Source organism: Mustela lutreola, chromosome 3 (assembly GCF_030435805.1).
Source record: "Mustela lutreola isolate mMusLut2 chromosome 3, mMusLut2.pri, whole genome shotgun sequence".
NCBI lineage: Eukaryota > Metazoa > Chordata > Mammalia > Carnivora > Mustelidae > Mustela > Mustela lutreola.
Genome location: NC_081292.1, coordinates 190,328,195 through 190,354,487, shown reverse-complemented (window position 1 = coordinate 190,354,487; position 26,293 = coordinate 190,328,195). Strand labels below are relative to the sequence as shown.

At 36.6% G+C, this 26,293-nt stretch overlaps 1 protein-coding gene and 1 pseudogene across 1 annotated transcript in view; one reads left to right on the top strand and one right to left on the bottom strand.

Moving 5' to 3' along the window:
- Positions 1-1,748: 1,748 nt before the first annotated feature.
- ACADL (acyl-CoA dehydrogenase long chain) overlaps positions 1,749-26,293 on the bottom strand; it is a 40,668-nt gene continuing 16,123 nt past the window's right edge. The window contains exons 6-11 of the mRNA XM_059168158.1: positions 23,470-23,634; positions 22,707-22,808; positions 21,605-21,718; positions 10,522-10,649; positions 8,239-8,325; positions 1,749-2,715 (exon numbers count right to left, since the gene is read on the bottom strand). Of these exons, the coding sequence (XP_059024141.1) occupies positions 2,622-2,715; positions 8,239-8,325; positions 10,522-10,649; positions 21,605-21,718; positions 22,707-22,808; positions 23,470-23,634 (690 nt within the window). The 3' untranslated portion in view covers positions 1,749-2,621. The remainder of the gene's footprint in view (positions 2,716-8,238; positions 8,326-10,521; positions 10,650-21,604; positions 21,719-22,706; positions 22,809-23,469; positions 23,635-26,293) is intronic.
- LOC131827721 (tigger transposable element-derived protein 1-like) lies at positions 15,618-17,517 on the top strand (annotated as a pseudogene).

Genomic DNA, 26,293 nt, shown 5'->3' with positions numbered 1-26,293 from the left:
ATAAGTCTAGGAGATAGAAAACATCCTAGACACTATGCCAAGAAAATATCCTATCTTAGAAATCCTTTCACTCTCTGTGATCTATAAATTACCGAAACCTATTCCTAGCTCTAGTAGACTGTAATAGCTTTGTGTGTGTATGATTTAGGTCTTCCCAGCAGACTTTTCTGTTCCTTTGCTTTTGATAAAACTACTCTCGCTTCAGGAACCGCCTCCCCCTGTCTGTGTATTCCTGATGAGATTGTCAATCATAATGCACCTTTCCTCTACCTTATAATGAAGGCTGTAGGCCCAGAGAAGCCCAAGGTCATTTTAACAGACTGTGCAATGAAATTTCTCTACAGGGTCCACTAAACCTATCTGAAAAAAAAAATAATAATAAAAATAGAAATAAGAACAAAATACATGGTTACGGTTTAAGTGCTGGCTAAGCCCCAAATCAAGCCTCTGGGACCCTCTTTCCTATAGTTCTTTAGATTGTTGAACTACTCCACAATCCTTTTATCTTTATTTTTGGCCAGTGGGGAGGAGGAGGTAGAGAATCTTCAGCAGGCTCCGTGCCCAGCGTGGATTGGGGACTCAATCTCATGACCCTGACAGAGGTCATGACCTGAGCCAAAATCGAGAGTTGGGCACTTAACTGATTGAGCCACCCTACTGCCCCCCCACAATCCTTTTAAGCTGGCACACACAAGTTTGTGCTCACAATAGTACGAATAAAGTTTTCTTTTGTCATTTGCACCTGAAAGAATCCTGAGACATTAAAAGAACTTGCCCAAGATCCAAGGGCTCCTGTGAAGTAGAGTCATTATTCAAATCCAGGACTGTCCCTCTCCATCCACATAGTAGGCTTTTCCTACTATGCCAATGTACTTTTTATGTGTATGCTCTCAAAATAAAGTTTCCGTAAGACTGAGAAAGGAAGGAAAAGGGGCTGAGAGGCTCCGGGTCAGTCAGTTTAATCCTATATTGGTTTCCTGGTAATGGGGGGGAGAAGAAAACCAGGAATACTGTAATCTAATAGAAATTTATTTTAAACCCATTTTGCATGGCATTTAATGCATATGAACAAGAACTCCAGGTAGCAATCATCCAAACTTCTACCCAAGAGCAAATCAAAGGTGCAGAATTCTAGGGAAGAACGACATCAAGGTATTTTCTTTTCCCTCTGCTCTACCCAGTTGTAATGGTTGCATTTAAAAAATAGTGTTTAATACCAACAGCACCAAATAAAATGTTTACGTTTTCGAAGTTTATATCTCTATTTGTTTCCTTTAAAAGTATCTTTATTCATTGTTTCATGGATGACATGGCTTGTTTTTGGCTAATAATTACTTTTAAGAATCAAATCAAATGTTTCACTTTCCCATCTTATTCACTTAAAAAAAATTTTTTTTTTTAAGATTTATTTATTTATTTGACAGAGAGAGATCACAAGTAGGCAGAGAAGCAGGCAGAGAGGGGGAAAACAGGCTTGCCACTGAGCAGAGAACCTGATGTGGGGCTTGATCCCAGGACCCTGAGACCAGAGCTGGAGCCGAAGGCAGAGGCTTAACCCACTAAACCACCCAGGCACCCCTAAAGATCTTATTTTTAAGTAATCTCCATACCCAACATGGGGCTTAAACTCACAGCCCCAAAAGCAAGGGTTGTATGGTCTGTGGAGTGCACCAGCCAGCCAAGTGCTCCCTCATTTTCCATTTTAAATGATTAAATTTAATAGACTTTTCTAATTATACAAACCTCCTTTATTTGTTGCAACTTATTTGTTTATGCACTTATTAGCAGAGATCTTGCCAGTTTCATTTGCCATCATATTTTTCAGTTTGGCTTACAGAAGACACAAAGTATTTGCTAGTTTTTTAATGAACCACTGTTCCAAAATAAAAGTCACTGTTTCGATACCTATAAAGCATACCAATATATTGAAACTAAAGGATGACGAGTTGGTCTGTGTTTGCCTATAAATGAAACTGGGATGAAATCTGCTGAAATCCCAGGTGGTAAATGGGAGAACTGACCACATTCGCTAGTTGGGTGGGGCTGGGCAAATGCTCAGCTTGAGTCCTAGCAGTTCCAAGGCAGCAAGGCAGAAAGATCCTGCTTCCATCAAGGCTACTCTTCATTCATCAGGGACCCTGCAGAAGCTTTTGTCTGAAGAAATGATGCCACTGCTTAAAAACAGGGTTAGTTAGGATAGGGTGGTAGAAAGCATTTACATTGTATATTTATCCTTCCCTTTCAAAGTCAATGTGCTGTAACTATTATTAATGTTACTATAAGCAGTAATAGTAACATAACTGTTGATCCCCCAATTTGAAAGCAATTATGCTTTTTTAGAATTTCAGGGAGAACCAAAAACCAAGGTTTCTAGAGTCAGAAGATGGTTGCCTTTTAGCTATGTAAAAAATGAAAAGTTAAACCTTGTGCTGGAGAATTTCAGAATCTTCGAATTCAAAGTTTTTCCTACTACTGTATTAATTTCATATTTGATTTCTCTTCCTATAGAGAGAGCATATAAAAAGATGTTTAGCATTTCCTCCCTTGCCAGGTTGCATTTCATCTTGAGTAGATTTAAAACCAGATTAGTTGTAATAGGATTCCAGGATGTGGGCAGACATCTACTTGTCATGGATGATCTCTCTTGCAATCAGCTCCTTCATTATTTCGTTGGTACCACCATAGATTGTCTGAACTCGGGCATCCACATAAGCTCTAAATAAATCAGAAGATGACTGAATGAGTAAAGAAAAGACATTGGAAATTACAAGTTTTGTCTTATCAACTCATAACTATTAGTTACTTTAAAGTGTTTATTTAATGAAATCCAAATAACAAAGTTCTTTATAAATTCCTTTTTTTGTTCACTACGTCATTCAACCTAGGTTTGTATAATTAGAAAAGTCTATTAAGATACTGATCATCTGTATAGCTTTGTTTTAGTTTGCTTGATGAGATTATAATTTCAAAATAACATTTATTCGTATGCTTCATTTGATTTAATTTTGTAAAACTTAGCCCATATAATAGCATTCTAAAAAAGGCTATGTCAGGTTTAGAATGGACAGAATGTCTTAATTTCTTGTTATCTTTAATGTTCCCTTAAAAATGTTGAAATCTACTGGTTTTATAAGAAACAAAAGAGAAAAGAATGTATCTATTTCCTAATAACTCTTTAGATTCCCACCACCAAGGCTGTATCAGGAGTATAAATTGATGCTTTAGAAAAGATTACTTCCCACAAAGTTAACAAGTAACTTATTTTCTAGAAATGGTTAATAGTCACTCACTCCAGTAATGTATGAGATTAAAATACTGAGTGCCTAAGTCTACTGTCACAAAAAAAAAAAAAAAAAAAAAAAGAGGAAAAACGAAAAAACATTATGAGGAATTCACTTTTAATGGGAATGATAGCAACCATGATACTGTATACTTGTTTCTACCTATTCTCATCTCATTTTATCCTCCAACTTTATCCTCTCATATCCTTTAACCTTTATACTGGCAGGATAAATAACCTTTATACTGGAGGATAAATATTACTATAGTTTTGCACGTAAAGGAACTGTGGTACAGAGCAGTTATACATGTACTAATTAATGGCTGCTATTTATTGGTCACATAACATAATTGGCAGGCTGGAATGAGAATGTAAGTATCTTGCCACTGTGGCAAGTATCATTTTTATTATTTCACAATATTTTCATTGGTCTGGGCATGCAGAAGTAGTTATAAGCTTTGGACTTTCCTAGCAGACAAATTCAATGGCATTTTTTTTCAAGCATAGAATTCTTTTGTTCTTATTTATTTTAAAAATTTTATTTATTTGAGAGAGAGCAAGCAAGAGCATGGTGGGGTGCAGAAGGAGTGTGAGAAGAAGGTTCTCCCCTCAGAGCAGGGAGCCTGAGGCAGGGCTCCATCCTAGGACCCCCGGATCCTAGGACCTGAGTCCAAGGCAGCCGCTTAACCGATGAAGTCACCCAGGCGTCCTTGTTTTTTGTTTTTAATTTAACACCTGAGACAAACTAAATGTGCCAGTTCTCTAGGAACATGACCAATTCTGGACTCTCTTTATCATGGTACCTTGCAAACAGTGAGCACTCCGTAAATATTTACTGATTTAGTATATTAAAAAGGAATTTTAGAGTCTCAATACCTACTTTTTGATGAAACTTGAAATATGAAGACATTTGCATTTTCAAATATATTTTTTCTTTTGAACAGCTTCCATGGTTGCCCACAAAACCCAGCACTTGCATGTAGAGAGCCTACCTAGCATTTCAGCCTACTTCAGCAATGTTTTTAGAAATTTTCAGACTGGGCTATTTTTTATTTCCACATTAAGGAAGTTCCAATGGAGTAAGGTAAAGACAGAGATCAGTAGACCTTTTATAGATTACTAATTAAATTGAGTCATCAACTAAAATTAACAGAGAAGGGCAGCAGAAGGAATGTTTCACCACACAGTGATGAAGCTCTATATCTCAGGCTATTCTCCCCAGCAGTGCAGAGGAGTCTTGAAATGGCATAGCTCAACATGCCTCACTTCTCACAGACCCCAAGCCTAATGAGTAAGATTGAAACAAGTTCACATGCTTATGACCAGTTATTTAAAAATAAACAAATAAAAAAAAGTGACAAAACAAAAAAGCAAAATAAACAACCCCAAACAAAACTCAAAACACATACACATACAATAAAACAGCTTAATCCAAGGATATAAGAAACACAATTAGAATGATTTTTTCCCCTCAAATCAAAGTCTGTGCCCTGCAACCACATACTGCCTAATGTGTCTAATCAGCTTTTTGATATTATCTACTGTTCTTTCTTCCTAACTTATGAAAAGTTCTTTCCTCATGTCTTTGGGGAAGAGAAATAGCAGTCTAGTTTAAAAGTTCATACTATCTTTGAAGTAACAAACCAGCCAAGAAAGGGATTAGTATTCCTAAAAGGAAATATAAGTCTCTCAAATTGAAACCAGGCATTTCAAGTAAGCCATCAAGCTACAGTATTTGCTTGCTACTGACCTGAAGGAATGGCCTCTTAAAAAACAGAGAGCAAGACTTACTCTGCACTCTGATCTTGGGCCATGTGGATGGGGGACTCGTCTTCACCTCATATGCCCTCTTTGGAACCTGAACTAGACTAGACAAACACTGAGCGAATACGTGTCTACATTTCCAGCAGAAGTTGTAATGGCACAGTCAAGTAGAAGAATATAGATATGCATTATGGTCTTACTTTCTTACCATTGTGAATATTGTGAATAAGATGCATTAATAGTGTGAGTAAAACATGAAAATGCACAAAAAAATTCCAATGATGGTTTAATTTGTGCTAGCAGAACTCAGTGTTTATTTCTGATTTCATGACTATACAAAGATAAAAAAATAAATCTGCTTTTGATTAAGGCTCATTTGAAATAGTTCTGGAAGGATATACCAAAATCCAAGTCCAGGGATTAACAAAAAAAATTTGTATCTATATCTAGATCAAGATATAGATATACATATACATATATATGAGTGTATATATATGAATGTATGTGTATATGTATACCTATGATTTAGCTACTTCATATCTACATTCTTGGGAATGTAGAAAAGAAAAGCCATTGCTGATGCTGAGTTTTTATAAAGGGTCATAAATTATACATACCCTGTGATTAAAGCTTCTGAACTGCCCCAATAGCTACAGAAAACTAGTAGATTATATCAACGCTGGAGCTTCTGTTCTTAATGTAACTTAACTAAAATGTTTAATTTTCCTTATTAAAGACCATAAATATATCAAATGTTTTCAATTATGTTTTCCAAAACAATAAATTTGAAAGTCAGTCTGAATACTAGTTTGATAGTTTTCCTCTTCAGATAGTCTGTATTTAGATTAAAATTAGAAGAGAAAAAGGTTTTAGAAGCCCATAGCATTCACATTCTCAGATCCAGAACTCAACTGGACTTCTTTCCAATTTCAGTTATAAAATGTCCTTGAGGGCACCTGGGTGGCTCAGTGGGTTGAGCCCCTGTCTTCGGCTCAGGTCATGATCTTGAGGGTCCTGGGATCGAGTCCCACGTCAGGCTCTCTGCTCGGCAGGGAGCCTGCTTCCCTCTCTCTCTCTCTCTCTTTCTCTGCCTGCCTCTCTGCCTGCTTGTGATCTCTCTCTGTCAAATAAATAAATAAATAAAATTAAAAAAAAAAAGAAAAAAGGAAATGTCCTTGAGAAATTTTTATAAACTGAAAATTTTGCTAAATAAGAGAAAATTTTCTAGAGCAAAATGAATAATTAAATATTTAAGATATGAAAACTTAAGCCTTTTCATATTTGTTTTTTTCTGAAGTGCCAATTTTTTTTTAGTTCTAAAAAGTTATATTTTAGGGATGCCTGGATGGTTCAGCAGTTGAATATCTGACTCTTGGTTTCAGCTCAGGTCATGATCTCAGGGTCATGAGATCAAGCCCAGTATCTGGCTCATGCTAACTTGAGATTCTCTCTTTCTCTGTCCCTGCCCTGCCATTTGTGTGTGTGTGAGAGAGAGAGAGAGAGAGAATGAGAACACGTGAACACTAAAATAAATAAGTAAAATCTTTAAAAAACAAAATGAAAATAAAAAGTGGTATTTTAAAAGAAGACATAAATAACTGACAGGTATATGAAAAAATGCTCACTGTCACCAATCATCAGGCAAACGCAAATCAAAACCACAATGAGATATCACCTCACACCTGTGAGGATGGCTATTAACAAAAAAACAAAGGAAAACAGGTGTTTAAAAGAATGTGGAGAAATTGGAACCCTGCACACTGTTGGAGGGAATACAAAATGGGGCAGCTACTGTGGAAAACAGTATGGAGGCTCCTCAAAGAATTAAATAGAACTACTGGGACACCTGGGTGGCTCAGTTCGTAAAGCAACTCCCTTCGGCTCAGGTTGTGATTCCAGGATCCTGGGATCAGCTCCTGGCTCAGCACACAGCTTGCTTCTCCCTCCCACTCTGCCTGCTGCTCTACCTGCTTGTATTCTCTCTCTCTGTTAAATGAATAAATAAAAACCTTTAAAAATTTCTTAAAAAAAAAGAAAAGAACTACCATATGATTTTTTAAAAATCCCACTTCTAGGTATTTATTGCAAAGAATTGAAATCAGGCCCTCTAAGCGATATTAGCATTCACAAGTTCATTGCAGTATTATTCACAATAGCCAAGATGTGGAAACAGCCTAATGTCTATGCACAGATGAATGCATAAAGAAAATGGAATGGAATAGTATTTAACCTTAAACCGGAAGGAAATTCTACAATAGGCGACAACTTGGATGGACTTGAACATTCTGTTAAGTGAATTAAGCCAGTCACAGAAAGACAGATACTATGTGATTCCACCTCTATGAGGTATCTAAAATAGCCAAATTCATAGAATCACAGAAGAATGATGGTTGCCAGGAACAAAAGAAGGGGATAATGGGGAGTTATTAATCAATGGGCTTAAAGTTTCAGCTGAGCAAGATGAGTAGGCTTCAGAGGTCTGTAGTGCCATGTTGTACTATAGTTACCTGTTCAGTATAGAGCACTTAAAAATTTGTGAAGAGGGTAGATCCGATGTTAAATATTCTTACCACAGGAAACTAAAATAATTAATAGTCAATGCAAATTAAAGGAAGAATAATAATCTATTTTCTACCTGTTACATCAGCATAAGTTTTAAAAAACAATAACATTCACAGTTTAAGAAGATAAGCTGTCCTCAAACTTTTTTCATTTGGGTATGAGTTGCAACTAACTAGAGAAAATAATCTGGCAATGTATTAAAATTAAAAATATGTATACTTTTGAACTAGCAATACTACTTTTGGAATTCTGTCCTGTTGTAATTAAAAACACATGTATCTAAGACTAATGTTTAAAGGTGTTCTGTTGCAGCATTTATTGTCATAGTAAAAGAGTCAAAATAACCTGTATAATTATAGTTAACCAATAAAATACAGTATCATTCGACCATAAAGAAAGTGATATTAATCCTTCTGTATAATGATTCAAATAAAGCCATACTTTACTATTCTGTGTGCTTTCTTTAAAAAAGATAAAATCCTAGTAGCAAGTTGATAACATGAAGCTGTTTCATCTGCTCGAACACACTCTGTAGTCAGATGACAAACACAAAGATTTCACATCTTTTTCCTCTACACTCAGTGTAGAAAGTACGGTAAAGAAAATTTCCTTTTTCTTTACATCATACTCACTTTGCAATTGGGTACTCCCACATGTATCCCCAACCTCCATGGAGCTGGACACAGTCATAAGCCACACGGTTTTGTAACTCAGATGCCCTAGGTGACCGAAATAAAAAGCAAAATAGGAACATTTGAAACGGATTTTCACAAAGTGCTTCACAATCAGGAAAACAAATTACTTCTGACTGTTTAAATACATACATTTATCAAACAATTACAATTAGACATATTAGCCAACCAGAGAAGATTGACATAAATTATGTATGAAATAAAACTCTGGACAATTTTCACATAATGAATATTTTGTTCACCAATTAGTTCTGGCTGGGTTTTCGGTAAGGCTAGAAATAAATGTGGAACACATAGACTATTAGGTTTTGGCTACTTTAGGCCTGAAAAGGACAAAGTAAAAACCTGATTTTGGTCTAATTAATTTAGATTCTTTGTCTGATCCAAGTAACTAAATAGTTATACAGCCCCTCTATTTCATTTTGCCTTGTAATATGTCTTTTTCTCCAAAGACATCAATTCTACCTGAAGGTTACAATTCTGAATTTACAATTCTGAATTTATTTTATTCTGAAGGTTACAATACTGAATTTCAGTAACTGTGAAAAAATTTTTTAGGGATTTTCAGAAATAAGCTGAAAGTAAAAGTAAAAACCTAAGTGTGAAGACTACTATTAAGGTACACACCATCATATAGGAAACTTGCTAAAGATTATTTGGGTATTATTATTCCCAAAGTATCTGAAATACTTGAGAAATATTCTTGATCTATCATAATAATTTTAACTACCATTAAAATTCATAAGGTAACTGATGGAGATTTTATTCATCTTAAGATAAAAACATAAGTTCAAAATGCTTTTCAATGTATTTTCTTTATTTTTTTCCTCTTAAAGTAATGCCTGCCCACAACATGGGACTTGAACTCATGACCCTGAGATCAAGAGTCACATGCTCTACTGACTGAGCCAGCCAAGAGCTCTATCTATTTTTCAATAGTGGAAAACATAAAGTAAAAGTAAGCATAACCACATTTTCTCATTTAAAATAATTTTTAACTCAAGTCACAGGACAGGTGAGGATGTTCCTAATATAAGAGCAGCAATATAATGATTAACAGGTAGGGCTCAGGGGGGCAGCCATGTTTGGAATTCTATACATTTTTGTATTTGGTAAGTATTTTAGTGAAATATTTACTGGGTTATAACTAGTTGCTTCCTCTGCTTCAATGTGAAGTAACAGTATGTCTTTAAACTTAGTGTTTTCAAAGATCAGTAAGGTCAATAGCTACCTGAATATCTCCTTTTCTAAAATTATCTAAAAATATTTTACACTTTTTTCAACTGGTCAAAGAACTTGCTATAAGCGTAAATGTCCAATGGCCCCCCCAAAGTACAAGTTCCTAGTAATTTCACATCAACTTCAACCTGGCAGTTTTATTATTTTGGAATTATTACATAAAGAGCTATCCTGCATATTTCCTCATTCTATTTCTGATTGAACTGAACACAAGTTAATGAATAATGACAGGAATTTTTTTCTAGTTATTTTTGGGCTAATGAGATGTGGGAATGTTTGTTTTTAAAACAGGAAACCAAACCCATTTCCAGAATCTGATTTAAACTATGTTCTTGCATCCTAAAATACAAGGAGTCTCTTTTCAATTAACTCATCTTTATTTACTTATTTATTTTTCAATTCATCTTTAATACCAGTGAAAAGTCTTTCCAAGACTTATAGGACATTTTCCCTTTCATTTAATAGAGAATGTGCAACATTTGAGGGGATAATCAATTTTTCGGAAATTTTTCTTAGATCTAGACAACACTTTAGGGAAATGCAATCCAATCTACTCATTTCACAGATATCAAAATGTTGATCCAGAAAGAATTAAATTTAATTACAGTTATTTAATGAAAGAATTGGGATTCAATCTCAGAATTCTAAGTCTTACTATTCTTGTTTGGTCTCATTACGGGCCACTTGTCAGATAATTTGAAATTAAACTCGTACTTGAATGAACTAATCAGTCATCCTTCTTCAGTATCTTAATATCTTATTTTCAATAGCAAGCTAAAAGTTAAATCAACTTGAGTAATTTTTAGCACATTATATATAGGCTTAATGGGACCTTCCAGTATATTTTTTTTAAGTTGATTCTTATTGTTAGTTTTTATTTTCACAGCCTTGTTCTTTTAAGACCCTCAGGGCTGAGTTTAAAGTTGGAAGAATTCCATAACAGTCTGTGCAAACACCACATTTTAATTATTGAAGCATGCATACCAATATTTCGCCATGGAGGCAGAGGCAGAATCCAGACGTTTCTTTTCATGCAGCTGGAGACAGCTGTCCACAAAAGCTCTGGTTACACAAATTTGTGTTTTTAATTCTGCTAGCTTATGTTGTACTGTCTTGAGTTTGAAGGAAATGAAAGGAAAAAAATTGAGCATAAAAAAGAGCATATTTATAGTCACCTAGCATATCAAAAATTATATAATAGAAGATCTTTAGAGCAAAACAAAAGTGGAATTACCAGTTCTTTTTCTTCCTCCCAAAGAGGCATGTTAAACTAAATAGCTTAAATTTAAAACACACTATATTCATTGCTAGAAAAACCTGTACTAAAAGAGAAAAAAAGAGATAAATACATAAACAATATCTCATGTTTTAGATTTAAAAATTTAGACCATTTAGGGAAACTGCTTGAAAAACAGCATGGCTTTAATAGGTGAGCACCATCTGGTGGTATAGTCCTTTAATACAGCTGTTGAAAACACCCATTTTCCTCCAGAATCTAAATCCACGAAGAATTCGTGTTTTTCTTCTTTCTTATAAAGAATTTGTCTCTATTAATGAAATTAAGTATACACATTATTCTGCTTCTTTGTCTTGGAATAAAATAATAAAGTAACAAGCTGGAAGAACAATGTTAAAAATAATTATTAGACATTATTTTTTTTTTAAGATTTTATTTATTTATTTGAGAGAGATACAGTGAGAGAGAACATGAGTGAGGAGAAGGTCAGAGGGAGAAGCAGACTTCCCATGGAGCTGGAAGCCTGATGTGGGACTCGATCCCGGGACTCCAGGATGATGACCCGAGCTGAATGCAGTCGTCCAACCAACTGAGCCACCCAGGCGCCCTAGACATTATTTTATATTGCAAAGTATTTAATCTGCATCTACAGAATGTAGAATAAAAGCATCAGAGCATGCAAGAGATCAAAGTCCAGTAGCCTCCAACTTCTTCCACATCTTTCCACTATGTATATATCTCTATGGATATCCCTACATATAGCTAGTCTCTAACTTGAACTGAATGGTCTGGAATGGCCAATGTGATATATTATACTTTCTCCTGCTGGCCACAGACAACCTATAGTAGCCTTTGAAGTCATTCTCTCTGTTCCCAAGTGTTTTTGACTGCTTTCACTTCAATCAAATGGTCTTTATTCCAGATTCTTGGCTCTCATACTTTGAATTCTGAGTTCACATCTGGTCTCCTTGGTGCACCAACTCTTGAACTTCCTTCAGGAAACTGGCTTGGATTTGACATATTAGCCTTCCACTTTGGGTAACCCCCTGAAATACACCCCATTCAAGTTGACCTCTTAGGTTCAAGGCCCAGCTATGGTCAGCTGGCTCTGTCTTCCTTGTGGAAATTCAGATAGAACAGAGTTTTGATCATTCTATAGAATTAATGAGTGAGATCTTTGCTGTGACTATTAAAAGGCATGGAAGTTAGTGACAGAGGTGGCGCAGTCAAACTCAAACTAGAAATTAATGTGCCCTACCTATGCACTGGTAAGTTCAAAGCCATGACTGAGTCCCCAGAAGGAAGGCTTTAGGGACTAGATTCTCAAGAGAATGTTGGCTCTGCCATTCCTATTGGCTATGGCAATTCTCAAACTACAAAAGCGAGCCTTTTAGCATCATTGTGATGGGGACAATTGGGGTGCTTTCTATTTCCAGAAAAGAGTAGAAAAGGAACATAATTAAGACCCAGGACCAGGCAAGATCTGAGTGTCAGGAGGAACAGGCACTACGAGGAAGAGATTCCTCAGAGGTGTATGAACGGAACTACCATTTCAATGAAAAACCCAACTGACTGCCTTTCCCTTGGCCTTACTCCACCCTATTCTAGAAACAGACAATATGACTGGCACCTAATAGTTCCAAAACCAAGCAGTAGGAAGGTTGGCATCACACTTTTCCCACCTCAGTATCCTGGCTTCTGATTCAGAACACGCTGGGACACATCAAAACCCTCTTCCCCTCTCACTCTTTCCCTTACGTTGTTTATCTCCCTTTCTATTCATGTATATTTAATTACACCAAACCTCTACCATCTAATCAACACAAAGTTTCCTACTTCTACACCACACATCCAAGATTACTCACAGAAAACTTAAAGATGGAAGAAATGAAAAAAAGTGGGGGAAAAAAATGTTCTATACATTGAAAACAGATGAGTATATATTCCCTCTAAGCCTATTCCTGGTTTAGTTCAATGACACTTATTTTCAATGGAAAATAAGTAAGAATCTGACAATTCTTTTTTTTTTCTTTTTAAATTTATTTTTATTTGAGAGAGAGAGAATGCATGTGCTCATGCAGGGGTAAGGGACAGAGGGACGGGGAAAGAATCCCAAGCAGACTCGCTACTATGAGCAGAGCCCAATGTGGGGCTTGATCCCACTGACCCTGAGATCATGACCCAAGCCAAAATCAAAAGTCAGAGACCCAACTGACTGAGCCACGCAGGTACCCTGACAATCTGACAATTCCTAAGATACTTTTGCTCTTTCCCCACTGTAATGGCACCCTTGAGAATTTATGCTCTATTTACAATGTGAGAGAATCAGGATCTCTAAGCCCAATTCCCCACCTGAGAGCTATTTCTCTAGGAATGCTGGGAGCTTCCAGAAGCTGAAGTTAAATTTCAGATCAGGGTGTGCTCATTTAGAACTCTTGCTTTAATCCATTTAGTGAAGTCCACAGGTTTGAAGAAATGAATGCCTCCAAGAATACATAATTTACTCTCTGGGGGACAAAGAGATTAAATACTTGTATATTCTTGGCATCACATTGTCCTGGCTCTTCATTGCAGACATTGCCTCAGGCTTTCAGAAATTATTCTGTAATGGGTGGTGGCTAATAACTATACCACGCATTATTAGCAAGGTGCTTCTTGTAATTGATCAACACACTTGTAGCAGTATTTCCAAGCATTCATTAATAATTGCTAATATATAATACTGCAGCTAGCATTTAAAAAGAAAATCCTCAAAACTTAATGAGTAAATCAGAGTATCTTTCAGAGTTCTGAACGACATAACCCTTTGAATCATAGAATTATGGAACCTGGAATACACTTTGGAGAGGTTACCTAGGCCATATTCCATTTAAACAGCACAGAGTATGAATGAAAGGAAATGAAAATCCTATAATTGCCACTGAAGTATGATAGGTCTCCATCCTAAAAAGAATATGATTTTTTGGTGGAATATAGCTAAATGGCAGAGAGGCCCCAATGTTCAAAATTCAAGAATAACATAGAGAAAATAAGGAAACTGAATAGTTAAATGATCATAAGATGACACTTGGCTAGGTATAATATGATGTTTAAAGGTCTTCTATTTCATTTTAATAACTAGAACAATAGTGTACCCGGCTCCAGGATAGGAGCTATAGGCAATATATTAGTTGTTCATCTTCTTTGAATACATTCCAAGACTGAACACAAAAATACTATTCAAAGATACTTATTTCAATAAAACAGAAAGATTAGATGAAATATCTCAGAAATCTGGGAGGTGCCTGGGTGACTTGGTCATTAAGCATCTGCCTTTGGCTCAGGTCATGATCCCAGGGCCTGGGGATCCAGCCCGGCACAGGGCTGCTTGCTCAACTGGGGTCTGCTTCTCTCCCTCAAACTCCCCCTGCTTGTGTTCCCTCTCTCACTGTCTCTCTGTCTCTGTCAAATAAATAAATGAAATCTTAAAGAAAAGAAATGTCTCAGAAATCTAAGAACACACACATATTTACTTAGAAAACCATACTACAGGTAGTCCTGGTATACTGGTGGAAGTGATGCTACTGCCATCTAGTGACATTTTGGTAAACTACCTTTGAAAGGAGGCAATAAAAGCCTTTTCAAATCCTTTTAAAAAGATTGAAACGATCTTTATTTTTTCTATCAAAATATATGTATTTATTTAGCATATATATTAATAAAATACATATGTTACAAACTTTGTTTTTTCTATGGGAAAATATTATGCCAATTTCCTATTCCTTCAAGGTCCAATGTCCAATCAGACTTAACATTCTGAATTACAGACAATCTGGGTAATATCATAGTCATCTTTGTTTTAATTTAATATGAGTTCCATAAAAGGAGATGTATATTTCCAAGGAGATGGAAATAATTTGGTTCACTTTGAATTTTTTAATTCTTAAAAATATTTTATTTATATATTATATTGGAGAGAGAGAGGGAGAGCACAAACAGGGTGAGCAGCAGGCAGAGAGGAAGCAGGTTCCCCGCTGAGCAAGGAGTCTGATGTGGGGCTCCATCCCAGGACCCCAGGACCATGATCAGAGTCGAAGGCAGATGCTTAACTGACTGTGCCACCCAGACATCCCTATTTCTTGAATTTTTAAAAAAGATTTATTTATTTCAGAGAGAGAGAGAGCGTGTGTACAGGGTGGGGAGGGCCAGCGAGAGAGGGGGAGTCTTAAGCAAGCTCTGCGCTCAGCACGGAGCCTGACTCAGGGCTTGAGCTCAAGATCCTGAGTTGAAATCCAGAATCAAACACTTAACCAACTATGGCCTCCCAGGCTCCACCAGGTTCACTTTTTATAGTAACCATAACAGGGCTAAAGGCATGAAATTGGTGGTGGCTGGATTTCAGAAGCAAAAGCTATTACAGACATACCTTATTTTCTTGCTCTTTGCTTTACTGCACTTTGTAGAAGTTGCATTTTTTTTTTTTTTTAACAAATTGAAGGTCTGTGGTGACCTGTGTTGAGAAAGTCTATCTGCGCCATTTTTCCCAACAGCATTTGCTCATTTGGTGTCTTTGTGTCATATTTTGGTAAATCTCACAATATTTCCAACTTTCTTATTAGCACTATATTTGTTATGGTAATCAGCGATCTTTGGTATTACTATTCTTCTTGTTTTGAGGCACCACGAACCACGCCCATAAAAGATGGTAAGCTTAATCGATAAATGTGTGTTCGGATTGCTCCACTGACCAGTCCTTCCCCTATCTCTGTCCCTCTCCCTATTCCCAGAGACACAAAAGTACTGAGATGAGACCCACTAATAACCCTACAACGGCCTCTAAAATCCAACTGAAAGGAGGAGTCACATGCCTCTCATTTTAAATCAAAAGCTAGAAATGATTAAACTTCCTGAGGAAGGTATGAAAAAAGCCAAGCCAGGCAGAAAGCTATACTTCTTGTGCCAGTTAGCCAAGCTGTGAATGCAAAGGAAAAGTTCTTGAAGGAAATTAAAAGTGCTCCTCCAGTGAACATGTGAATGATTAAAAAAAAAAAAAAAAAAAAAAAAGTAAACAGCCTTATTGTTGATATGGAGAAAGTTTTATGTGTCTGGATAGATTATCAAACCATCCACAACATTTCCTTACGCCAAAACCTAATCCAGAGCAAGGCCCTAACTCTCCTTAATTCTATGAAAACTGAGAAAGGTAAGGAATCTGAATAAGTCTGAAGTTGGCAGAGGTTGATTCATGAAGTTTAAGGAAAGAAGCCATCTCCATAACATAGACTGGTCAGTGGAATTGGCCAGTGCTGATGCAGTAGCTATAGCAGGTTACCCGGAAATTCCAGCTAAGGTCATTAACAAAGGTGGCCACACTACACAAGAGATTTTCAATGCAGATGAACCAGCCTTATATTGCAAGAAGATGCCATCTACAGCCTTCATGGCTAGAAAGGAGAAGTCAACGCCTAGCTTCCAACTTCAAAGGACAGGCTGACTTTCCTGCTAGGGCCTAATGCAGCTGGTGACTTTAAGTTGAAGCCAGTGCTCACTGGCCATTCTGAAAATCCTAGGGACCTTAAGAATTATGCTAGACCTACTCTGCCTGTGTTCTAGAACGGGAACAACAAAGCCTGGATAAAATCTCATCTTTGTACAACATGGTTGATTTTATTGAATATGTTAAGCCTACTGTTGAACTCAGAAGAAAAAAAAATCCTTTCAAATATTACTGCTTATTGACAATGTACCTGATCACCCAAATTCTGACTGAGATGCACAATGAGATTCATGTGGTTTTCATGCTTATTAATACAACATCCATGGATGCATCCATGCAGCCCATGGATTAAGGAGAAATTCTGACTTTCAAGTTGTGTTATTTAAGGAATACATTTCATAAAGCTGTAGCTGCCATAGACAGTGATTTCCTCTGCTGGATCTGGGCAAAGTAAAGTGAAAACCCTCTCCAAAGAATCCACCACTCCAAAGGTCATTAAGAACATTCAAGAATCATAGGAAGAGGCTGAAATATCAACACGAGTGGGAGTTTTTGAAGAAGTTGATTCCAATCTTCCTGGATGACTTTGAAGGATTCAGGACTTCAGTGGACAAAGTGACTGTGGATGTGGTGGGAACAGCAAGAGAACTAGAATCAGAAGTGGAGCCTGAAGATAGGACTGCACTGGCGCTATCCTACAATAAACCTTAACAGATGAGGAGTTGCTTCTTATGGATGAATGAAAAAAGTGGTTGTTCTGGAGATGGAATCTACTGGTAAAGATGCCAAGAAGACTGTGGAAATGACAACAAAAGATACAGATTTTTACATAAACTTAGTTGATAAAATAGCAGCAGGGTTTGAGAGGACTGCTTACAATTTTGAAAGAAGTTCTGCTGTGGGTAAAATGTAGGCAAAAAGTATTATATGCTACAGAGAAATCGTTCGTAAAAGGAAGAGTCCATTGATGTGGCAAAGTTAATTGTCTTTTAAAAAAATTATTATTTTTTTTTATTATTGTTGTTAACATATAATGTATTATTTGTTTCAGGGGTACCGGTCTGTGATTCATCAGTCTTACACAATGCACAGCGCTCACAACACATACAGTTCATTGTTGTCTTAAAAAAAGGCATAGCCTTCAGCAACTACCACCCTGACCAGTCAGCAGCCATCAACACTGAGGCAAGACGCTCCATCAGCAAAGAGATTACCACTTGCTGAAGGCTACATGATGGCTAGCATTTTTAGCAATATATATTTTTAAAGATTTTATTTATGTATTTGACAGAGAGAGCGAGCGGGTGTGAGAGAGCACAAGCAGGAGGAATGGCAGGCAGAGGGAGAAGCAGGCTCCCCCCTGAGCAGGGAGCCTGATGTGGGACTCAATCTCAGGGCCCGGGGATCATGATCTGAGCCAAAGACAGACGCTTAACTAACTGAGCCACCCAGGCACCCCAATGAAGTATTTTTTAATAAAGGTATGCACACCTTTTTTTTTTTTTTTTAAGATTTATTTATTTCTTTGAGAGAGGGGGGGGGAGAGAGCGCATATGCAGGGGGAAGGAGCAGAGGGTGAGGTAGAAAGAGTCTTAAGCAGACTCCACACTGAGCCTAGAACCCCACATGGGGTTAGATCTCATGACCCTAAGATCAGACCTTAGCCAAAACCAAGAGTCAGATGCTTAACTAACTGACTGTGCCACCCAGCTGTCCCGCACGTAGTACACCTTTTAGACACGATGCTATTGCACTTAATAGACATAGTATAGTGTAAAGATATGCACTGGGAAACCAAAAACTTCATTAGGCTTGCTTAATTGCAATATCCTGGAAGAGAACTGGCAGTATTTTCTAGGTATGCCTATAAAGTACTTTGGGTAGAGTTCAGAAAGTCACAGAGTAATATTTCACATTGGGAGGAATCCATAATATGTATTTTTAGAACCATACCTATCATATTATATTTCAGTATACAACCTTTACAAGGCAGTCAGTACATATTTGTTCAGAGAAACAAAAAGGAATAAATTATGTATATCACTATTTCTCAAAGGGAGATTATTGGCATTTTGAGTGAGACAATTAGTTGCTCTCCAAATCTATCTCTGACTTACAGGACATTTAACAATACTGGCCTCCAAAATATCAAATACCAAACACCATGGTACTTGGTGTGTACTCTACTTCCTGACAGTTCTAAATGCCTGCAGGAAGAGGACAAACACTAAGAATCCCTGCAATGTGTGAATTAATGATACATAAATGAAAAGGAATATAAAATATAAAATCCTTACTTTAAAGGAAATCACAATTTAGGCAAGTCAAACCATACCATTTTAATAAGTTGTTTTCTAAAGTGTCTCATTTTAGATTCAGATTCAGACCAACTATTCTTAGATCTGTTATGTCAATAAGAAAGAATATAAAGAAGTGTTTTCAGAATGGAAAACGTTGACTTTTTTCTTTTCTCAGATCAAGTGAAGATTTTATTTATTTATTTGAGAAAGAGTGAAAGCGATCAGAGGCAGAGAAAGAAGAAGACTCACAGCTGAGCGGGACAGCCCAATGTGGGGCTAGATCCAAGAACCCTGGGATCATGACCTGAACCGAAGGCAGATGCTTAACCAACTGAGCCACCCAGGCGCCCTGGAAAACGTTCACTTGATAAACACACAGGTAGCAAATAATTCTCAAAATGGCCTGAGGTAGGTCCAGACCAGGAGCCAGAATTTGATGAAAAGGTTCCCTTCATTGGAACAGAATGGAGGAAGACACTTGGTAAGGGAAAAATAGTAAACTTTAGGGAGTGTTTACTTTGCCAGGCAATATTCTGAGCACTCTGGGTGAACCATCTAATCCTCACAGCAATTCTACAAGACAGGTGACAGATATTTTTCACATTTTGCAAATAAGAAAATGCTTTGGAGAGTGATCATACAACCTGACGAGACCACAGAGATCCAAGTAGTTGAGCCTAGGACTTAATCACGCCTGAAGTCAATTTCTGTAATGCTGGTCCTAAAAGCCTACCAGTGTTTCATTTTTGCCTTGCCCTTTACAAAGCCCATCATCTAATAGGTCATTCCACTTCAAATTCTTTTTTTTTTTTTCTGATCTCTTTTTTTTTTAATTTTTTATTTTTTATAAACATATATTTTTATCCCCAGGGGTACAGGTCTGTGAATCACCAGGTTTACACACTTCACAGCACTCACCAAAGCACATACCCTCCCCAATGTCCATAATCCCACCCCCTTCTCCCAAACCCCCTCCCCCCAGCAACCCTCAGTTTGTTTTGTGAGATTAAGAGTCACTTATGGTTTGTCTCCACTTCAAATTCTTTAAGTGGATTTCCAATTCCAGACTTTTTGCTGATAAAATGTTCAATCAATTTTATGACTTCCTTGTTTATAAACTATTCATTTAAGAAGAAACTAGGGTCTAATATTTGATTGGCATGGTCAGTGATTATGGGCACCATATGTTGAGTTCTTTGGCAAATACCTTTAACTTCCTTGCAAAACGCAGCCTTAAACAATCATCCACCTACTTTGTGCTTGATCCTGGATAGCTAAACCCTTCTAGTAAATCTAATACACAAAGAAGCAGAAGGTACCACTAAAAACCCATGATCATTAACCTCATCAGAGTCCTCAACACTGCCAGCAGCCTTACTATATTTTTCAAGTTAGTTCAGTCTCTCAGTTTGAAGGGGTATTTCAAATCTTCCTCTCCATGGACACTTCCATGCCCCATTTACTCAGCTGATCTTCAAGAACTGAGTTGCCCTATATTACTTAAGGGAAATGAAAGCCTTCATAAAAGAGCTTTTTTGATCTTCTACCAACAGAGGTAAGTATCTGAATGAAACCCTACCTGTCCTTTCTATCAATGGAGGAAACATCTCTGCTGTGGGGGTGGGAAGGCTTATCTTTCCATGTGCTTTGGCATCCACATCCTAATACTTTCTCAAATATCAGACCCAACTGATTATCCTCTTCATATCTACAATCTTTCTCTCTTAACTAAATCCTTTCAACATAATAATAACAAAAACTTAATAATCTCCAAATATGTCACTTGATCCCAAAATTCTGCCCCCCCCCATTCTCTTCTTACTCCCTAGTAATCATCCTTCTTTTAACTACCATTCACAACCAAACTCAGGAAAGAGTTGTCGGCTCTGAGTATCTTTACGTTCTCATTTCCATTTATTCTTCTACCCACGCTGGTCTGGCAACATTGCACTCCAGTCCATTAATGGCTTCTAAGAAATAACTTCCCTACCACTATGTCCAGTGGACAGTCTTTTTAAATTAATTATTATTTTTAATTTAAATTCAATTAACATAGAATATATTATTTGTTTCACGGGTACAGGTCTGTGATTCATCTGTCTTATAGAATACCCAGTGCTCATTACAACACATATCCTCCCCAATGTCCATCACCCAGTGACACCATCCCTCCATCCCCCCCGCCAGCAGCCCTCCCTTTGTTTCCTATGATTAAGCATCTCTTATGGTTTGTCTCCCTCTCTACTTTCATCTTCTTTCATTTTTTCCTCGCATCCTCTATGATCCTCTGCCTTATTTCTTAAATTCCACATTATCAGTGAGATCATATGATAATTATTTCTCTGATTGATTTATTTCACTTAGCATAGTACCCTCTAGTCCCACCCATGTCATTGCAAATGGCAAGATCTCAACTTTTTTTTTTTTTAAAAGATTTTATTTATTTATTTGTAAGAGAGAGAGAGTGAGAGCGAGCACAGGCAGACAGAGTGGAAGGCAGAGTCAGAGGGAGAAGCAGGCTCCCTGCGGAGCAAGGAGCCCGATGTGGGACTCGATCCCAGGACGCTGGGATCATGACCTGAGCCGAAGGCAGCTGCTTAACCAACTGAGCCACCCAGGCATCCCAAGATCTCAACTTTTTGATGGCTGCATAGTATTCCTGTGTGTGTGTGTGTGTGTATCACATTCATTACACTCTCTGTCTATCACATCTTTATCCATTCATCTTCCAATGGGTACTCTTGACCTTCATCTTAGTTTCCCTCTAAGTGTCATTGGCCCCACTCCTGCTTACTTTAAATCTTTCCTCTTAGCTTCTGGAACACTACTTGCTTAATTTGCTTTTTTCTTTCTATCCATTCATTCTCTGTTGTCTTTGCAGGTTCATCTCCTCCTACTCTACCTGTAAATCCTATATTTTTCACAGGACTTGGTCCTAGAACCTCTTCTTGTCTTATTCTCTACTTTTTCCCTCAACAGCCTCACCCACCTCCATGGATTCTAATACTACCTCTATGAGAATTACTCCATATTTATATTTAGATTCAAGCTTACCTGCATTTGTGCAACTGTTTTCCCAAAAATTTTTCTTTCTTTAACATAAGTCCTGGTTTCTTCAAACATGAATTCACAGGCTGAAACTGCTAAGTCAGCAATCACTAGCCTTTCCTAGAACCCAAAATTAGGTCTTAAGCATCATTCTAATTCCACAAGTGATTTTCACATGATTTCAGTGATAATAAATCTCATAGTCTTTATGAAACTCCTAAAAATTAATCTCTTACTTCTACAAGAAAATGCTCCCACAGAGATTTATCAGAATATTTTGACATCTCCATAATAATTCTCTAAAACAAATCCTTTATTTTTATAAATGACTGTACTTACCATCTATAGATATATACATAATTTATTTCATTCCTTATCATCACTTATCAATGAGAAGAGAAATATGAAATTGTTGATTTTTATTGATCTCTGCACATTAATGTCCTAATTGGTCTGTGAAAATCAACATCTCAAAGGGTACAGGTTAAATTCTGTCTATTAGTGCAAAAGTATCCACAGCCAGTTTAAATCCACCTTGCTGGTGATTTCTTTATTCTATTTCTATGGCAGTGTTTCTAGCCTTGTCCCCAATTTCATGTTTAGCCCAGGCTGAGGCAGTTAGTAGGCATAAGCACCTATGCTCATATGCTAGTATGTAAGACTCAGTGACGCTCAGCTAGCACACACCAAAAACACAGAGGTGAGGGCTGATCTTATGGGGTATGAACTCAACAACTTTCTCCTTTGATTCTCAGGTATTACAAAAAATCCTGCCAAATGTTTTGGCTGACCATTCCTTATAAGGAGCTAAGAATTCTTGACTTGTAGTTAAGAAGCTAAAAGCATTCTAAGAGGGTATCATAGTCATGAAATACATAATCTCCCCACTCACCTATAAGCTTTGATCGGATATCCCTGAGTTTAGTTATTTACTTATCTAGCCTACAAAACTCAGGTGTTTTTTGTTGTTGTTGTTTTTTACAACTTTAAGCTATACTCAAATGACTGACTATATCATAAGTTTTATATATGTGAATTTCCATAGTTCTATGTTATAGCATTTGACTTCATTATCTAATCAAAAGATGGAATCTTTAATAATTCTGACCGTTGGAAGCTCTTTCATGAGGTAATAGAAGCCTTTATTCTCTTCTCCAATTAGGGCACTAGCTGGCAACCGGACATCTTCAAAGAATAATTCTGCAGTATCCTAAAGGATCACAAAATTAAGAACAGAATTATTTCACTCAAGTCTCCCAACAAACCAATGAGGTAATGATTATTTTCATTTAAGAAAACAGAAAGAAGAACAAAAACTAGAAGCCAAGTTGGAGTGGTTAATATTGCGATGTGGAAGTGGTAAACCAGGTATGCAAACCCAGATTCACCAGATTCCAAAAACTGGTGGCTTTCTCACAACATACTGTCATTCTAGCTCCAATCTTGTCCAGTTCTAGATGTACCAAGAGCTAAAGGTTTCTAATGCAAAGTAAAACATGTTTTTCTTTTTTGATGATGAAAAAACTACCAAAAACTACCAGATAATTACCAAATAATAAAAAAATATTTTCTCCTCTTATTTAATAAATTTTCTTCAATCAGTTTAGTGGGTTTATCAACATACAATTAATTTTCCCATTAATGAAACAGATATTCAAAAATACCTTGATTCACTTCTGCTGCTGAATAACAGAAAGAGATACAGTTAGATAAATCTCTCTTAACATTTCTGAAAAGTATATTTTAGGAATTTTGCATAAGAAGATATGATTTGATATACATACATCAAAATTATAGAACTACAGAGTTCTATTAAGTCATAATGGAGTAAGCTCAATTATTTATCATTAATAATTTATAGTATGACTTACCTGGGCTTTTTGTCCCATTTTTTGTAGCTTTTTTCCCTTGATAAATCCTTTCATTCCATTTTCCACCAGAAAAAGGCTAATGCCATGGGCAGGAGAGAGAGTTTCACGATTGGTGAGTGCCACTACAATCACAATGTCACTCAGCCACCCATTGGAGATGAATACCTGCAAACCCCAAATATACTGTGATGTTCCACAATGTATCAGATCCATGTATAAGTTATGATTGGAAGAAAGTATATTTAAAAAAAAAAAAAGAAAGTATATTCAAGAAGACTAAATCAGACAAGACACACTTTATGCCTCTCTTTGTACACTAGCCAAGGATCTGCAGTGTTAAAACCTATAGAAGGTTATTAAAGAGCACAAGGAAAACAACCCAATACTTCAAAGAATGAACCCAGTGCATTTTCATTCTACAACTAATACTGTAAATAATAATGAACAGAGCTTATTATGTCCTTTCCAAACTAAAACAGAATTATCTATAAAAATGATAAAATGACAAACTTTATTTATTTGAGAGAGAAAAAATGAGAAGGAGCACAAGACAGGTGAGGGGCACAGAGTGAAACAGACTCCCCACTGAACAGGGACACCCCAGCCCTGTCTCCCCCAATGTGGAACTCAATCTTAGAACTCTAGAATCATGACCTGAGCTGAAGGCAGTCGCTTAACCAACTGAGCTACCCTGGGGCCCGATAAACTGTATTTTAGAAAGACCTGCAGATGAGAAAAGGGAATCTGTTTTAAATGACACTATACTATTAAAGAACAATTATATTCTAAAATCCACAGTGCTATACATACAAATAATGGGAAATAAGCTACTGACATGAGCCTTGTCTACACGATAGCAAGTGAAAGGGGACATGGTTATATGTTGACACAATAATCAAAGACCCTCTTTGTACATCTCTCTGTATTAAGGACATCCTTGAGGGAAGGGATTATTTCCTACTCATATACTTACCATTAGTGCCTAGAATAGCATTTGGCATACAGAAGGCCTTCAAGGATATTTGTTGACTAAATGAGAAAAATGTATTCCTGAAAATAAATTCTATACATCATGGCAAAACTACTTTTTCTACAGTGTTGCTCCATTACACCACTTGTTCAAAAACCTTTCAGGTCTCCCAGTTTCAAACCTTTTTAAGATAATAATGGCCATCTGTGTAGTTGCCACAGCTGAATTGCCCACAGTGCCTTTTTTTGTTTTGATTAGTGCCTGTATGCTCTAAATCCAGGCCTCAGACATATACCAACAGACATTACTATACATAAAGACAAACAATGGAATGAAAGGAAAGAAGGAACTGTTTACAGGGCAAAACGGTTCACTTAATGCTGATTTCAATTTGGTAAAATTGAATGGAGTTCTTCAACAGTTTTTCTTGGCCATAATTGTGGAAAAGTGTTAATAGATTCTGAACCATTTCTGCAACAGTCTGACAGAATATAAGTATTTCCACCATGACTGATCTCCTTTTCTTATAAAATTATAACAGAATTCTCTCTGTAAGAAAGACTTTCTCAATTTCTTTCCTAATCATAACAGTCAAAATTTTTAATAGGGCTGGTGGTATCCCTAATGAGTACCATCATTTTTTATTTTTTATTTTCGTATTTTATTTTCTGGTATAACAGAAATTGTAGATATCATTATATTAAAATTATAATTGTAGATGTTATATAGATAGTGCATTGTGATAAAGAAAAGGAAAAAAAATAATCCTCCATGAGTCCATCATACAAATAGCATTATGAATTTCCTTTCTGGTCTTTTTTCTCTTAACATAGTTGAAATTTATAGGCATTTTCACTTAAATGTTAATATGATCTTTTCACTTAATGTAATTATTTTCTATACCATTAAAAACTTCATATTGATGCTTTAATAGGTGCATATTGCATCATCTTATTGATGTACTATATTTACTTACTTATTCCTTTACTTTTGCTTCAATTTTTTTGTTATGTCTAATAGAGATCTGGAAGCAGTCAGTGGTGTTATCTTGGGTGGTTCACACAGAAGACCTGCTTAGAAAGTTGGAGCCAGGGGCATCTGGGTGGCTCAGTGGGTTAAAGCCTCTGCTTTCAGCTCAGGTCATGATCCCAGGGTCCTGGGAGCGAGCCCCGCAGGGAGCCTGCTTCCCCCTCTCTCTCTGCCTACTTGTGATCTCTGTCTGTCAAATAAATAAATAAATAAAATCTTAAAAAAAAAAAAGAAAGAAAGAAAAGAAAAGAAACCTGGAGTCATAGGAGAAAGGGCTCCCATTTCACTTTTGACCAAATATCCTAGTCTTCTGTGGCCCTCTGTGGGCAGAGGTAAGTGATCATATACTAGAATCAGGACATATTTATTATCTTTCTTAGGATGAATAATTTAGACTAAAATTCTTAAAGTATGTTTGGGAAAACACCAGTGACTCAAGATAATCTATGAAGAGAATTTCCTAGGGTATAAGATATACTGTATCCGACTTTTAGGGGTTCACAATGCATATCATCATATCAAAGGACGAGAAGTTGCACACATTTTCTGAATTTATCTGACACCACAGATACTGTTTTTCAGTATAACAACTATGAAACTAGATTATGGAATGGTCTTTAGAACTGCGCTACTCCAAATGTGTTGCTCTGACCAATGTGAGCCCACAAACTGTTCTTAGTCCTTGACAGTGTAAGTAGAGAAATCAAGAGTGTTTACAAAATCTTAAAGTGATTTGACAGTATAACACTTAAACTTGTGATTTTGTAAGTGCGAGTTATTAATCTAAAACGAATTAGAATTTTTTTCAAAAATTTCAAAGAAAAC